General features: G+C 35.2%; 1 protein-coding gene and 1 long non-coding RNA gene across 4 annotated transcripts in view; both read right to left on the bottom strand.

The window, feature by feature from the left end:
- Nucleotides 1-6,301: 6,301 nt before the first annotated feature.
- Nucleotides 6,302-14,936, bottom strand: part of LOC118764180 — an 11,386-nt gene continuing 2,751 nt past the window's right edge. The window contains exons 1-3 of one of the 2 annotated variants that reach the window (XR_004999963.1): nucleotides 10,007-10,035; nucleotides 8,467-8,471; nucleotides 6,302-6,430 (exon numbers count right to left, since the gene is read on the bottom strand). This is a non-coding gene — a long non-coding RNA (uncharacterized LOC118764180). Of the gene's footprint in view, nucleotides 6,431-8,466; nucleotides 8,472-10,006; nucleotides 10,036-14,936 lie in introns of those variants that run through there. The other variant, XR_004999964.1, reaches the window with a different exon arrangement.
- Nucleotides 11,926-14,936, bottom strand: part of LOC118764179 — an 89,775-nt gene continuing 86,764 nt past the window's right edge. The window contains exon 2 of one of the 2 annotated variants that reach the window (XM_036504575.1): nucleotides 11,926-12,674. In XM_036504575.1, coding sequence (XP_036360468.1) covers nucleotides 11,976-12,662 — 687 coding nt within the window. In that variant the 5' untranslated portion in view covers nucleotides 12,663-12,674 and the 3' untranslated portion in view covers nucleotides 11,926-11,975. Of the gene's footprint in view, nucleotides 12,677-14,936 lie in introns of both variants that reach the window. The other variant, XM_036504576.1, reaches the window with a different exon arrangement.

Here is a 14,936-nt window from a genome sequence, read left to right on the forward strand (position 1 = left end):
TTATTCTTATCACCGTACTTGCCTGCTTTCTCCCGTCACTCTTACACACTATATTCAAAGAGCATGTGAGAAAAAAGGGCATCAGTGAAGACATATGGCCTAGTTGTTAGGGCGTTTCACTCACGATCGCGAGACCTTGGTTTCAATTCGTAGACCGGGTGGTGCGTTGTGTTCTTGAGCAAAACACTTCATCTCACGCTGCTCTGCATTCACTTCGACACCTGGCGCGTGGTACACCGTGCACCTGTTCAGACAGCCTCCATTTGATGGAGAGAGCAAGCTAATGTGCCGCTCGAACTATAAACAAATCATTTTGCAGGTCGTTCAGCAAAAAGCTGAAGACCCATACGTCTCCTTCGACGAGAGAGGCCCTCCTCCTCCTCCTCATTATTATTATTATTATTATTATTATTATTATTATTATTATTAATTAATGAGTGAGAGAACAGTGCATGTCATCAAAGTGACACTGGGGTAAAATATTCGAAGCCCAGTATACCCATCAATGACTACCCGTCTAATAAATCTGTGGTATTGAGCAGAATATCTGCTGTAACCCATCTTTTATTATTATTATTATTATTATTATTATTACTTTTTAACGAAACTCCCCCTTCACTCTCCCGTAAATCATATTTGTTTCCGTCTCCATCTAAATTTCCTACTCGTCTTCCTCCCTTCATTAATATTCTCTTCCTCTGTTTCTTCACCTCATCCTACTCATTCTTCATCTTATCCAAAGCATGCCTTTCATGTCTTCCCCTAAATTTTTTTCAAAATATAGGATCTTGCAAGTGAGAATTTTCCCGTCAACTCTGGGATGAGCATCGTAGCATCTGGATATGCTTTAATAAGACACTAAACCTGAATATACCGACTCTCTTTATAATATTGACGGGTTTTACCGTAGAAAAAAACTGTTCTATATTTCAAAGATGAGGAATTCTGTACATTATTTACATTTGACGGACATTTGTCCTGATCTTGCTTGTTGTCAACACAACGTTTCGGCTGATATACTCTCCAGCCTTCATCAGGTGTCCTATGGGGGAGTTTCAAAGCTGGGTCCTCATTCTTAAGGTTTATTATTATTATCAGTATTATCATTATTATTATTATTCATGTCACTGCCTGGAATCGAACTCGGAATCTTGGGGTTAGTAGACCGCGCTCTTAACCACTACGCCACATGCATATATGCTAGGAAATAATAACCTCCCAAGGAGACCCAATGCAGATATGAGTAGAATATGGGAACCGGTATTAAGGAAGGATAAGAAAAAATTATTTATAAGCCCTAAAATTCACTCCATAATTACCCACGGGCATATGGCATAGTAGTTAAGAGCGCTGATTACTAACCCCAAGATTTCGAGTTCGGACAGAATAATGATAATAATAACATATGGAAAAACTACCTTATAAATAAGAACCCAGGTTCGAAACTCACTCAGGTCACTTGATGAAGGCTGGAAGTTACATCAGCCGAAACGTTGTGTTAACAACAAACAAGATGAGGACAAATATCCGTCAAATGTAAATAATGTAAATAATGTAGTAGATAACTGATCACTCGATCCAAATTATGTACTTAAATATATGCTATATATGCACGTATACATACACATGCAAAATATGTATGCGTGCAAACATTCATATGCATGTATGTGTAATGTATTTTTATATATATATTCTCCGAACCAAATCTAAAATAGTATTTTTCATGATGTAATCGAATTATTCATCAATAAAAAAAACCGCGTCGGAAACAGGTGTTCGGGTCATTTAACTCATTTTGATCTTATTTTATGTAAACACCATTCTTGGAACTTTCTCTATGTTAAATCGTGAAATCGCATGGGCATATAATTCCTTGTGGAAGTGTATGAATATGTCCTTATATGCATGTGTATACACGGGTATGTTTGTATATGGTATATACACGGATGTGCTGATGGTATATACACGGATGTGCTGATCTCTACCCTAGCTTGGTGCCCTTTACTCTAAAATGCCTTGATACAATTAACTCCGACAAATAGTTAATTACACACACACACACACACACACACACACACACACACACACACACACACACATATATATATATATATCTTCGTCGAGAGTCACTGTTGTTATGTCCTGTTAATTTTCTTGCATTTTTCTTGTATTTATATTTATGTAACATTGTCTATTTTTTCCGACCTTGTTTTTGTATATATTTGCTGCTTTCTTCCAAGGAATCTAATGCTCTTAGCTTAGTTTTTCCTTGGGGCGGGCCAGATTGGAGCAATCTAAAATATAATCAGCTGGAATTGTGAGGATAATCTGGTGCTTTAAATGAGGAAAGAAAACTTCGAATAACCCATCCTTGTTTTCTTTGTATCGTCTATCTGGATGTTTTGGTGTCCCTTTTTGTATCACCTAGGTGTCCGGATGTTTTGCGCTCTTGTCCCATTTTGTATTATATATATATACATACATACATATATATATATATATATACGTAAATGTTATGCAATGAGAATTGTTTGACATTTACGTATAGTTACGCATTGGTTGACAAAGATTCTGTATTTGTGTATTAAAGCTACCATTGATGTCACATTAGGAAAATATCTTAATTGTTCAAGCTGATCACGAATAGAAGTTGGTGTTCACTTCACGAAGGCGAACTCCAATTTCTTTCTGTGATCAACTTGAATATTTGTTAAGATATTTTCTTAACATGAAACTAATGATTCCTTAATAGACGAATAAAGCATATATATGGACAGTAGTAAGGAGCAGCTCAAGGATGAATAGACGTAGGAAGCTATGAAATCAACGAAGGTGTATATCTACTTAGGGCACACAGTGAATATACGTCAAGATATGGATGCACAAATCTCATAGAGAACAAGGGCAGGACGCGAAGCATTTAACTCATGAAAAGCTGTACTCAAATCAAAGCTAAATGATATCATACGTGCCAGACTCTTCAACATCACCGTCCTACGTGCACTCTTATACCCAAGTGAGACGTGAGCTACTACGAAGAGAGATTGTCTACGAAGCAAAGGGCCATTGAATGTTAGGAATATCATTAAGAGAGCACATTCGAAATGAAGTGATTCGAGAACGGAGCGGAGTGAATGATGTGATCGCAGAATACCAAAAGAAAGTTCCGCTGGGTCGGACATGTCGCAAGGTTCACACTAATAGGTTAACCCACGTATTGCCGATTGGTATCCAAGAGTTCGATAAAGGCCACATGAAAGGCATCCGCGACGATGGGAAGACGATCTAGTTTAAGCTATTTGGGTGAAGACGGAAGAGAAGGCGCAGTTAAAACAGAATTGGAATCCCATTCTTACCAGCGGTGTATAACAATGTATAACAGCCAGCATCTGATGGTCTGGTCGATACTGTAAAATTTATATATGTATATATATATATATATATTTACAATATTGACAATTTTGTCTTTTTTTCGGAATATTTGGCATTAGAATTTTTCTTTTGCCCTTATTTTGTAAATTATTTATAAATTTAACCTTTGAAGGTATTCTTTGATATGCTGGCAATTTGATAAAAATTTTTTCTTGAAAAAAATTTTATCCTACATTAGTTGTATATATATATATATATATATATATATATATATATATATATATATATATATATATATATATATATGTGTGTGTGTGTGTGTATGTGTGTATGTGTGTGTGTGTGTACGTGTGTGTGTGTACACATAAATGTCTGTGCGTCTGTAGGTACACATGCAGCGTCGAAATGCGTGAGAGAATGCGAGGAGAAAGAATAATATTGAAATATTGTGTTGGGAAAAGGCGGCGAGCTGGCAGAAACGTTAGCGCGCCGGGAGAAAGGCTTACGGGTATTTCGTCTGCCGTTGCGTTCTGAGTTCAAATTCCACCGAGGTCGACTTTACCTTTCATCCTTTCGGGGTCGATTAAATACGTACCAGTTACGCACTGGGGTCGATGTAATCGACTTAATCCCTTTGTCTGTCCTTGTTTGTCTCCTCTGTGTTTAGCCCCTTGAGGGTAATAAAGAAATAGGTATTTCGTCTGCCGTTACATTGTGAGTTCAAATTCCGCCGAGGTCGCCTTTGCCTTTCATCCTTTCGGAGTCGATAAATAAAGCACCAGTCACACACTGAGGTCGATGTAATCGACTTAATCCGTTTGTCTGTCTTTATTTGTTCCCTCTATGTTTAGTCCTTTGTGAGCAGTAAAGAAATAAGAAACGTTACCACACCGAGCGAAATTCTTAGCGGTATTTCGTCTGTCTATGTTCTGAGTTCAAATTCCACCGAGATCGACTTTGCCTTTCATTGTTTCTGGGCCGATAAATTAAGTACCAGTTGCATACTGTGGTCGACGTCATCTACTGGCTCCCTCCCCAAATATTTCAGGCCTTGTGCATTGAGTAGAAAAGAATATTGTGTTGGGGATGAAAAGCGAGAATAGAATACGACTTCAAGGAAAGAAAAGCCGATAGGCAAGAAATATGTAACGAATGTATATATAGGAATATATTCCTTTCTACTCTAGTGACAAGGCCCGACATTTTAGGGGAGGAGGCCAGTCGATTAGGTCGAACCCAGTACACAACTGATACTTAATTTATCGACCTCGATATGATGAAAGGCAAAGTCGACCTCGACGGAATTTGAACTCAACGTAAAGACAGACGAAATACTACTCAGCACTTCGCCCAGCGGGCTAACGTTTCTGTCAGCCTGTATATATAGGAATATTGGAAGGCGGCGAGCTAGCAGAAACGTTAGCACGCCGGGCGAAATGCGTAGCCGTATTTCGTCTGCCGTTACGTTCTGAGTTCAAATTCCGCCGAGGTCGACTTTGCCTTTCATCCTTTCGGAGTCGATGAATTAGGTACCAGTTACGCACTGGAATCGATGTAATCGACTTAATCCGTTTGTCTGTCCTTGTTTGTCCCCTCTGTGTTTAGCCCCTTGTGAGTAGTAAAGAAATAGGTATTTCGTCTGTCGTTACGTTCTGAGTTCAAATTCTGCCGAGGTCGACTTTGCCTTTCATCCTTTCGGGGTCGATAAATAAAGTACCAGTTACGCACTGGGGTCGATGTAATCGACTTAATCCGTTTGTCTGTCCTTGTTTGTCCCCTCTGTGTTTAGCCTCTTGTGGGTAGTAAAGAAATATATATAGGAATATTGTTTGAATAATATTGACAAATCTTTAAAGCATACAGTAAGCTCTTAGTAGCGGTTTCAATCCTCATTTGAAAGCAATTCTTTCAGATATATTTTTAACGTAGGTGTAAAGGCCTCAGCAAATCCAATTACCCTTATCTCTGTAATAGCTCTCTAATCGGAAGAAACTAATATATTCAAAAGAATCCGGGCTCAATTTCATTTTTTCAGTGACAGTTCCTCACTTTGAAACATGGAATTCATAAAAGTAGAAAATATATATATAAACTGAAAGAAATATTAAGGCCACAAAAAAAAAATCTATCTTAACATTTGGATTTTGAATTACAATCAAAATAAAGTGGAAAATAATAAATAAAAACAGAAAAATTAAGCCAGAAAATGTATTCCAAAATGTTATCGCTCAAACCTAGTTTTATAAAAATACTTTCCAAAATTTCAATTTAATATTTTCCCCTTCCGTTTCAATCTCATAACTCGATTTTAGCTTAAGAAATTATGACACTTTTAAAAACGTACGAATCCCTACAACATATATATATATTTGCTATATTTCTCTATCTTGTTAATATTTTTATAAAAGTTGTTTTCTTTTCTTCCATATCAATAGCAAACAATCTGTGTAATATGTACAAAATTGTCGTAATGTTAAAGCTTCTAGAATACAGATTTATAACTGTAACTGCTGATTTAAATATTTTTATGAAAGGAAAAAAATATATCAAAACATTGGCAAGAACGAAGAAATAAATTAAGAAAGATAAAGTTTTCAAATGAATTTTTTTATTGAAGGTTTGAGAAATTATTCGTTCAGCAATAACAACGATGCTAAAGAGAGAATGTATATATTTGTATAATCCATGTATGCAATAATAAGAACGTCATTGTGTATATATATATATATATATAATATATATATATTTATACATATATATATATATATATTTATACATATATATATATATAAACATTTATATGTATGTTATATATATATATATATATATATATATATGTATATATATGTATGTATATATAAATATTTATATGTAATATGTATATATAAACATATATATGTATAATATATATATATAAATATATATAAATATAAACATATGTTCACATGTATGTGTGATATATATATATGTACATATATATACATACATACATCTCAACTAAAGAGTGCACTGGTATCATCTTGTATGGGAAGAAATAAACTGGCTCCGTTGATTAATTCTGAAAGTGAATAAAAAAATATATTAATACTACATTTTTACGTTCCACACACACCACACACACACACACAATACATATCCTTCAATATTATACAATAATATTTTGTTTATTTCATCATCAGGACAAGAAAATCACAATAAATTTTCTTAATACTTAGAGACAATACTATAAATATCGGATCACACACACACACCCACACAGATTTTCCCATAAATTCAAGCATTACTCTCAGCGTAGGCATGGCTGTGCCTTTAAGAAAATCGTTTTGCAATCACGTTGTTTCGGGTTCAATCCCAGTGTATGCCACCTAGGACAACGTCTTTCGCTATAGTCCGGCCCATCCAATGCTTTGTGGATGAATTTGACAGACGGAAACCGCGTGGAATTCCTTCATTTATCATATCAGCAGGAATATGTGTCTTTGTGTTTGTATTCTACCAGTTGACAACCTCTGTTGGTTTATTTACGTCCCCGTAACATAACAATCCTACGAAAGACACTCGTAAAATAAGTACTAGAATTTAAAATTTTGAAGTATTACTGTGCTTGATTTGTTGAACTAAACCTTTCAAAAGGTGGTATCTCAACATGGTCGCAGTCCAATGACTGAAATGATCCGTCCTGCAATAAGCACAGGGTCTGAAATTGTTCGGGGAAGGAGCAAGTTGATTACATTAACCCCCAGATGCTCAACTGCTTCTTATTTTAACGACTGAATCCGAAAGGATGACATTCTAGTTGACTAAAAATGTTCACTTAGACCAGAAAAACGGACGAAATGACGCTAAACATTTTATACGGCGTGCTAACGATTTTGCCAGTTTGCGATCTTTCAATGACTGAAAAAAAGGTTTCTAATTTTGGCACAAGGCCATCAATTTTGTGGGATGGGTGAAGTAAAATACATGGATTTTGAAGGATGGGTGAAGTAAATTACTGGTACTTATTTTATCGATCTCGAAAGGATAAAAGGCAAAGTCGACCTTGGCGCAATTTGAATTCAGATGTGAAGACGGAAAAAATGCTGCTAAGCAATTTGTCAAGCGTGGTAACAATTCTTTTTTCTTTATTGCCCACAAGAAGCTAAACATAGAGGGGACAAACAAGGACAGACAAGGGATTACCTAGATTAAATTGACCCCAGTTCGTAACTGGTACTTAATTTATCAACCCCGAAAGGATGAAAGACAAAGTCGACATCGGCAGAATTTGAACTCAGAACGTAACAGCAGACAAAATACCACATGGGGCTAAACATAGAGGAGACAAACAAGGATAGACAAACGAATTAAGTCGATTATATCGACCCCAGTGTGTAACTGGTACTTATTTAATCGACCCCGAAAAGATGAAAGGCAAAGTCGACCTCGGCTGAATTTGAACTCAGAACGTAGCGGCAGACGAAATACCTATTTCTTTACTACCCACAAGGGGCTAAACACAGAGAGGACAAACAAGGACAGACAAACGGATTAAATCGATTATATCGACCCCAGTGTGTAACTGGTACTTATTTAATCGACCTCGAAAGGACGAAAGGCAAAGTCGACCGCGGCGGAATTTGAACTCAGAACGTAGCGGGAGACGAAATACAGCTACGCATTTCGCCCGGCGTGCTAACGATTCTGCCAGCTCGCCGCCTTCTAGTGATTGAAATAATAAAAGATAAGAAATGTAACGCTAATAAAATATTGTCATTTTGTTGCTACATCACAGCTCTGAAGCTTAAATCCCTGTATTTTTAATATTTTTCGTATTTATAATCTACAGTATTTTTACACGAGGTCCACTTGCACAAATATCGTTTATGGCTGGGATAAAGGGATTAAGATTCTTTGGTAGTGTTGCCCTTTAAGCATTCGGTTCTTCGTATTTTATGAAGCCAATAAATCTTGAGAAGCATTTTCTGAATTTCCAGGTACTACTTACATTCGGTTGTATCTTTATTCTTCAACCTTTTCTTTGTTAATCCCTAAATCTATTCCCATAGATAAGGATTACTTGGCTGACAGTTAATGTATTTAGCCTTGAATAACCAAATCTTTGTCTAGAAGTGTTGTCTATAAAAATATTAGATTTGTATTCATCTGTCTTAAACTCCTGACAATCTATATAAAGCTTTTTATATTCTTTACTACTCTAGGTACACGGCTCGAAATTTTGGGGGAGGGTGCCAGTCGATTAGATCGACGCCAGTACGCAACTGGTATTAAATTTATCAACCCCGAAAAGATGAAAGGCAAAAATCGACCTCGGCGGAATTTGAACTGAGAGCGTAAAGACAGACGAAATACCTATTTCTTTACTATGGTTCTGATATTTCGAAATATATAATGTCTCAAAGGCTTTTGGGTCAGCTTACCTATATGGCATCCCTAAACAATACAAATGCACATCAGGTATTTCATTCTAGTTCTTTGCAAACATGAATTCAATTATCTCCTGGTTTACATGAAGATTTGTAGAAATCTGACGGACTTCATTTACTAGGGCAATAAAAGACAGTCAGCTATCACAGAGGGTTGCATTGGCTGCAATCAATATCAAGAGTTATAGTTCAGCAAGCTGGCAGAAACGTTAGCACGCCGGGCGAAATACTTAGCGGTATCTCGTCTGCCGTTACGTTCCGAGTTCAAATTCCACCGAGGTAGACTTTGCCTTTCATCCTTTCAGGGTTGATTAAATAAGTACCAGTTATGCACTGGGGTCGATGTAATCGACTTAATCCGTTTGTCCTCTCTGTGTTTAGCCCCTTGAGGGTAGTAAAGAAATAGATATGTCGTCTGCCGCTGCGTTCTGAGTTCAAATTCTGCCGAGGTCGACTTTGCATTTCATCGTTTCGAGGTCGATTAAATAAGTACCATTTAAACAGTAAGGTCGATGTAATCGATTTACCCGACTCCCACGAACCTACTGGCCTTGTGCCAAAATTTGAAACTAATATCAAGTGTTACTAAATTTGCTTATATTCCAGGTTCAAAAGGTTGTTTCAGAAATAAACAGCTACATATCATCAAAAGTAAGAAAACAGCAGAGTAAGAAGAAATCGAGTAGAAATGAGAACCGCCTTTGGCCCGAAACCGTATTGCCGATTGTTATCATATTCAATGAATGTCTAATTTTAATTGATTTTGCTTCCAAATATTGCTCACATTTTCTGTCCAAATATCACACACCGAAGAAATTGTATTTCAAAATGAAGTCTAGTGTCCAAGAAAGCATTGGGAATTAACGGGGCCTAGTTCTGATTAGTATAATCTCTTTATTACCCACAAGGGGCCAACACAGAAGGCACAATACATTTGATTTTGGGGTCAGATACATCGAATGGGGAAATAAAAATGTGACTTTAAAAATTTAATACAATAAAATATAAAAACGAATGATGGAACAGACCGGAAGACATTACGGATGGAGTGGAAGGCGGGTTCTGTTCGGACCCCACGAGCCCCACCTCGCCACTGATACCTCTTTGCATTCTCTGAAGGATGAAAAGCGAGAATAGAATACCATATCAAGGAAAGAAAAGTCGATAGACAAGAAATATGTAACCAACGTATATATAGGAATATATACATATATATATATATACACACACACACACACACACACACACACACACACACACACCACATATATATATATATATATATATATATATATATACTCCAGAATTTTCGTAGCTTGTATGTCAATGGCTGCCACACACGATCACATATCGCGGAAAGTTACAGCTGCAGACTGATTAACCACGTGCGTTCATATTGTGCCATGAAGATGACTTCTAGCCAGAGGCTGTCATTATCATAGATTTTCTTGACAGCGATCCTTGTGTTTCACGTACAATTTGGGCTGTTTCCAAACATAAAAACCATACACCATATCTCTACCAATAAAAATAGATTTCACATCTTTAACAAGGCTCTTTCCAAACATATAAAAACCATACACCATATCTCTACCAATAAAAATAGATTTCACATCTTTAACAAGGCTGTTTCCAAACATATAAAACCATATACCATATCTCTACCAATAAAAATAGATTTCACATCTTTAACAAGGCTCTTTCCAAACATATAAAACCATATACCATATCTCTACCAATAAAAATAGATTTCACATCTCTAACAAGGCTGTTGCCAACATATAAAACCATTACCATATCTCTACCAATAAAAATAGATTTCACATCTCTTAAACAAAGGCTCTTTCCAAAAACATAAAAACCATATACCATTCTCCTCCAATAAAAAATAGATTTCACCTCTCTAACAAGGCTGTTTCCAAAGATATAAAACCATACACCATATCTCTATCAATAAAAATAGATTTCACATCTTTAACAAGGCTCTTTCCAAACATATAAAACCATACACCATATCTCTACCAATAAATATAGATTTCACATCTCTAACAAGGCTGTTTCCAAAGATATAAAACCATATACCATATCTCTATCAATAAAAATAGATTTCACATCTCTAACAAGGCTGTTTCCAAACATATAAAACCATACACCCTATCTCTATCAATAAAAATAGATTTCACATCTCTAACAAGGCTGTTTCCAACTCTGTTTTGAATGTAACAAGAAAAGTAACCGCAATTTTAGCAAAACACAAACACATTGACATCCTCTTCTCGTGCACCTAAGTGATAGATTAAAGTAGGTTGACTCCTTTTAGAAACAAATGCTGCCAAGCTTTAGTTCTTTCAGCAAAATGCGCCATATATAGGCTTTTATTTCTTTCATTCGAAAGAACTGTGAATGATGGCGTCTTGTTAAATGCTCACCATAATCTCTCTTAACACAATCCATACATGTAGACTGCCGCTGTTGTTCTTGCTGTTGTTGTCAAAAACGTTATCTGTCATACAATTTTTGTAATCTCAATATGTCATTATTTTTTTAAAAATTATATTAGCTTTTTTACGTAGTTTAAATGAATTCTTTTAGTGGCGGATTATGAACATCAAGAAGCCATTTTTGACTTCCAAAAAGTCGGTGAAATAAGATGGGGAATACTTTTTAAAACTGACTGACTGTTATCGGATCTCGTTACGGAGTAGACAGTTTAAAGTATTAAAAAAATCATATCGAAAATGAAAGTTAATTACTTAATTTACCCTTCAAAAGTATTAAAAATTTTTGGAGCATAATTTTTACATGTCTGAACGAGTAACCAGATAATAATAATAATAATAATAATAAACATCATGCCTCCTCATTGATATGACTGTCCCAATCGATATAAAGGTTTCTGTCAAGACCGACCAAAAACTGAGCAAATATAAAGATCTCGAAATAGAGTATTTAGTTATGAACTTGAACTCAGGTCTCGTTCATGATTTTCATCTCTCTCTAATTGCTAAAATATTTACATAATACACAGACCCATAAATGTGCTGTATTGTGCAAATCTAACATAAGAAAACGCAAATTTCTTCAAAGACACAATGTGGTACAAAAATCTACTTACCAACTATATATATATTTATATATGTATATATATATATATATATATATTTGTAATCATTCTTCTTACAAAATCTTTCCAGTACTTCTTTTTTGCAGTTGGTTGTTTTCATACAAAGCGGAATCGTCAGATGGACTTTCTCTTTTGCCCCAAGCCTGAAGGGAATCCCAATTTCTGGACCTGATTTTATGTTGAACGGCGCTTCGTTTTCCCCATCCACTCATTTCATCCCAGCCGTTACCACGTTTGTCCCCGTCAGCGCTGCTTATCTTTTTCCAAGTACCATCACTTAATTTCACCATATGATCTCTTTTAACATTTTTGCCATATGCTGCCTCATTTCCATTTGCGTTTCTTTTCCCCCAAGCTTGTAAACTATCCCATCTTTTCTTCAATTCCGCGCCGTCCAATAATGACGACAATTTTAAATTATGGCTATTTAAAGCCCGTCTAAGACTGTTTCCGAATTCGTTATCGATAGCGCTATTGTCAAATGCGCTTCGTTTGCCCCAACTACTGAGTTCATCCCAGTTTCTTTTCATACTTAGGCGATCTTCCCAATTTCTCTGATCTCCGATTTTCTCATCCCAAGCTTCAGGATCCGATTCCAGAAATTTTGCAGGCAACATACTACGAGCTACTTTGATAGCAGACTGTTTGTTTGATAGTTCATTTAATTCAGCAGAAAGAGTAGAGAATTTCGTGAGCGCTAAAACAGTTACGAGTAGCAAAAAGTTTAGGAAGGTCGCCATCTTGAAATATTCCTGCAAAAAAAAAAAAAAAAAAAGAGATGACAATATAAAAAAAACAATTTGTAAATTTTAAATGCAAATATGAATAATTAAGTCAACATCGCATTGAAAAAATATAAAACGATTTTTATTATTATAATTTTTTTATTATGTATAATTCATTTAAAATACTTGCTGAATCAGTAATTAATGTGTTACGACATTATTCTGTGCGCCTATGTTAATCTCATTAATTATGATACTGAATTAAAAGAAAAAAACAGCACAAAAATATCATTTAGAAAGAAAAAAATAGTGAAAATAAAGAATTAATTATATAACGACTCATTGGATAGTTGCAACAATAATTCAATTAGGAAGAACACACGTGTGTATTTGTGAGTGTATATATGTGTATATATATATAGTTTATATATATATATATATATATATATATATAGATATGTATATGTGTGTGTGTGTGTGTGTGTGGTGTGTGTGTGTGTGTATACATGTATCTGAATGTGCGTGTATATTTGTACGTATATGTATATGCGCATAAATATATCTGTATGTGTGTATATATGTATGTATGTATATATGTGTATGTGTATAAATATATATATAATATACATGTATATGTACGTATATATATATATATATATATATATATATATAATATATATATACATATATATAATATACATATATATAATATACATGTATATGTACGTATATATATATAATATATATATATATATATATATATATATATATATATATGCATACACACACATATGCACATAGATACACACACATACACATATACACACACATACACATATACACACACAAATATAAGTTATTTGAACATTATGATTGACGGAACGAATTCGACGCGGTTATTGTTATTGTCTTTGTATGGTATCTACCTTACATGGGTATTATAGCCATTCTTTGAACTCAATTACTGTATGCAAGAAATCAAACTAAACTGAGTCAAACCGCTTGACAATGACAAATACTTAACAACTACATTTAAAAACAATTCGCAGAAATCGATGTGAAATATCAGTGTATCTCGTTATGTATTTAAGATCAGCAGTATAAAGTGGGATTCCATCACATTAAAAGCTAGCAACTTGATTGTAATAGAATTGCATAAAGGAAGCGTGTTTAAGATTTGTAGTGACGTGTTTAGAATTCACTCTCGGTTTACACTATTGAAAGACGTATATGAGTTAGAATATCTACAATAAGCCACACTTCAAGGACAAACTCACCACATACATACACGCACATATACGGGATAATACAACTCTTTCCAAAAGGATCTCTCCAGGACTATTTTCAGGACCAAAAAATCCTTGCATTTGAACGTATTTCTGACTAGACCGAGTACTTGTATACTCTCCCGATGAATATGTACATCAGCTTCATAACTAAAGAATTAAGTAGGGATTAAAAGCATGCGAAGCCGAACGTTCTCAAAGATATCAAATGATTAACAATATAAGTTGATTGGAGACCCTGGATTACACAATCGAACTAAACCATACAACTTTTGATGCTCCCCATCTCACCCTGAAAGACCATAAGCTAAATTTTTGTTATAAACCTTCCATTAGACTTATTTACTTCACAAAATCTGATATCGAACTCATAAGTAAATGCATTAGAAACCGGATTATCCCCGTAGTAAAAATTGAGGTTAAACTTTCCCCTGGGAATAATACATCATCAACTGGTCTCACACTCCCTCTAACAAATCGAATACTTCCTCACATTCGATATTTCTGATTATTACGCCTCCATATCCCGTCTTCTAGTAAATAAGGCCTTAATTTTCGCTAGGAAATTCGCACCCTTTCTCGGTTGGGCATAGAAATTGTCTTAACGGCCCGAAATAACACTCGTCTTTTCAACAACAAATACTGGTCTCGAAATTCCACCATCAGCTACTCTGATATGACCATGGACTCCTGCGACCCTGCACCGATTTCCGACCTACTATCATAAATTAATAAGTACTTCCCCGACCCCTCTGGAAGTCTATGAAGAGATGTCGCACTTCTTACAACCATGAGGTCGTCGAAGCCGTCCATTGAGTGTATCTGGAAAGCAATCCACATGTTCTTCAAAAACTATAATCTCTTTATATTCATTGAAAATGACACCAAAGTAGTTTACTTCTTGGACATTAATTTCGATTTAGAATCTAACCTCTACTGTCCTTACCATAATCCCAGCCAATCGTTACAACACATCAACATCCATTGCAATCATTCTAAATAT

Source organism: Octopus sinensis, linkage group LG7, assembly GCF_006345805.1.
Source record: "Octopus sinensis linkage group LG7, ASM634580v1, whole genome shotgun sequence".
In the NCBI taxonomy this organism is placed as follows: domain Eukaryota; kingdom Metazoa; phylum Mollusca; class Cephalopoda; order Octopoda; family Octopodidae; genus Octopus; species Octopus sinensis.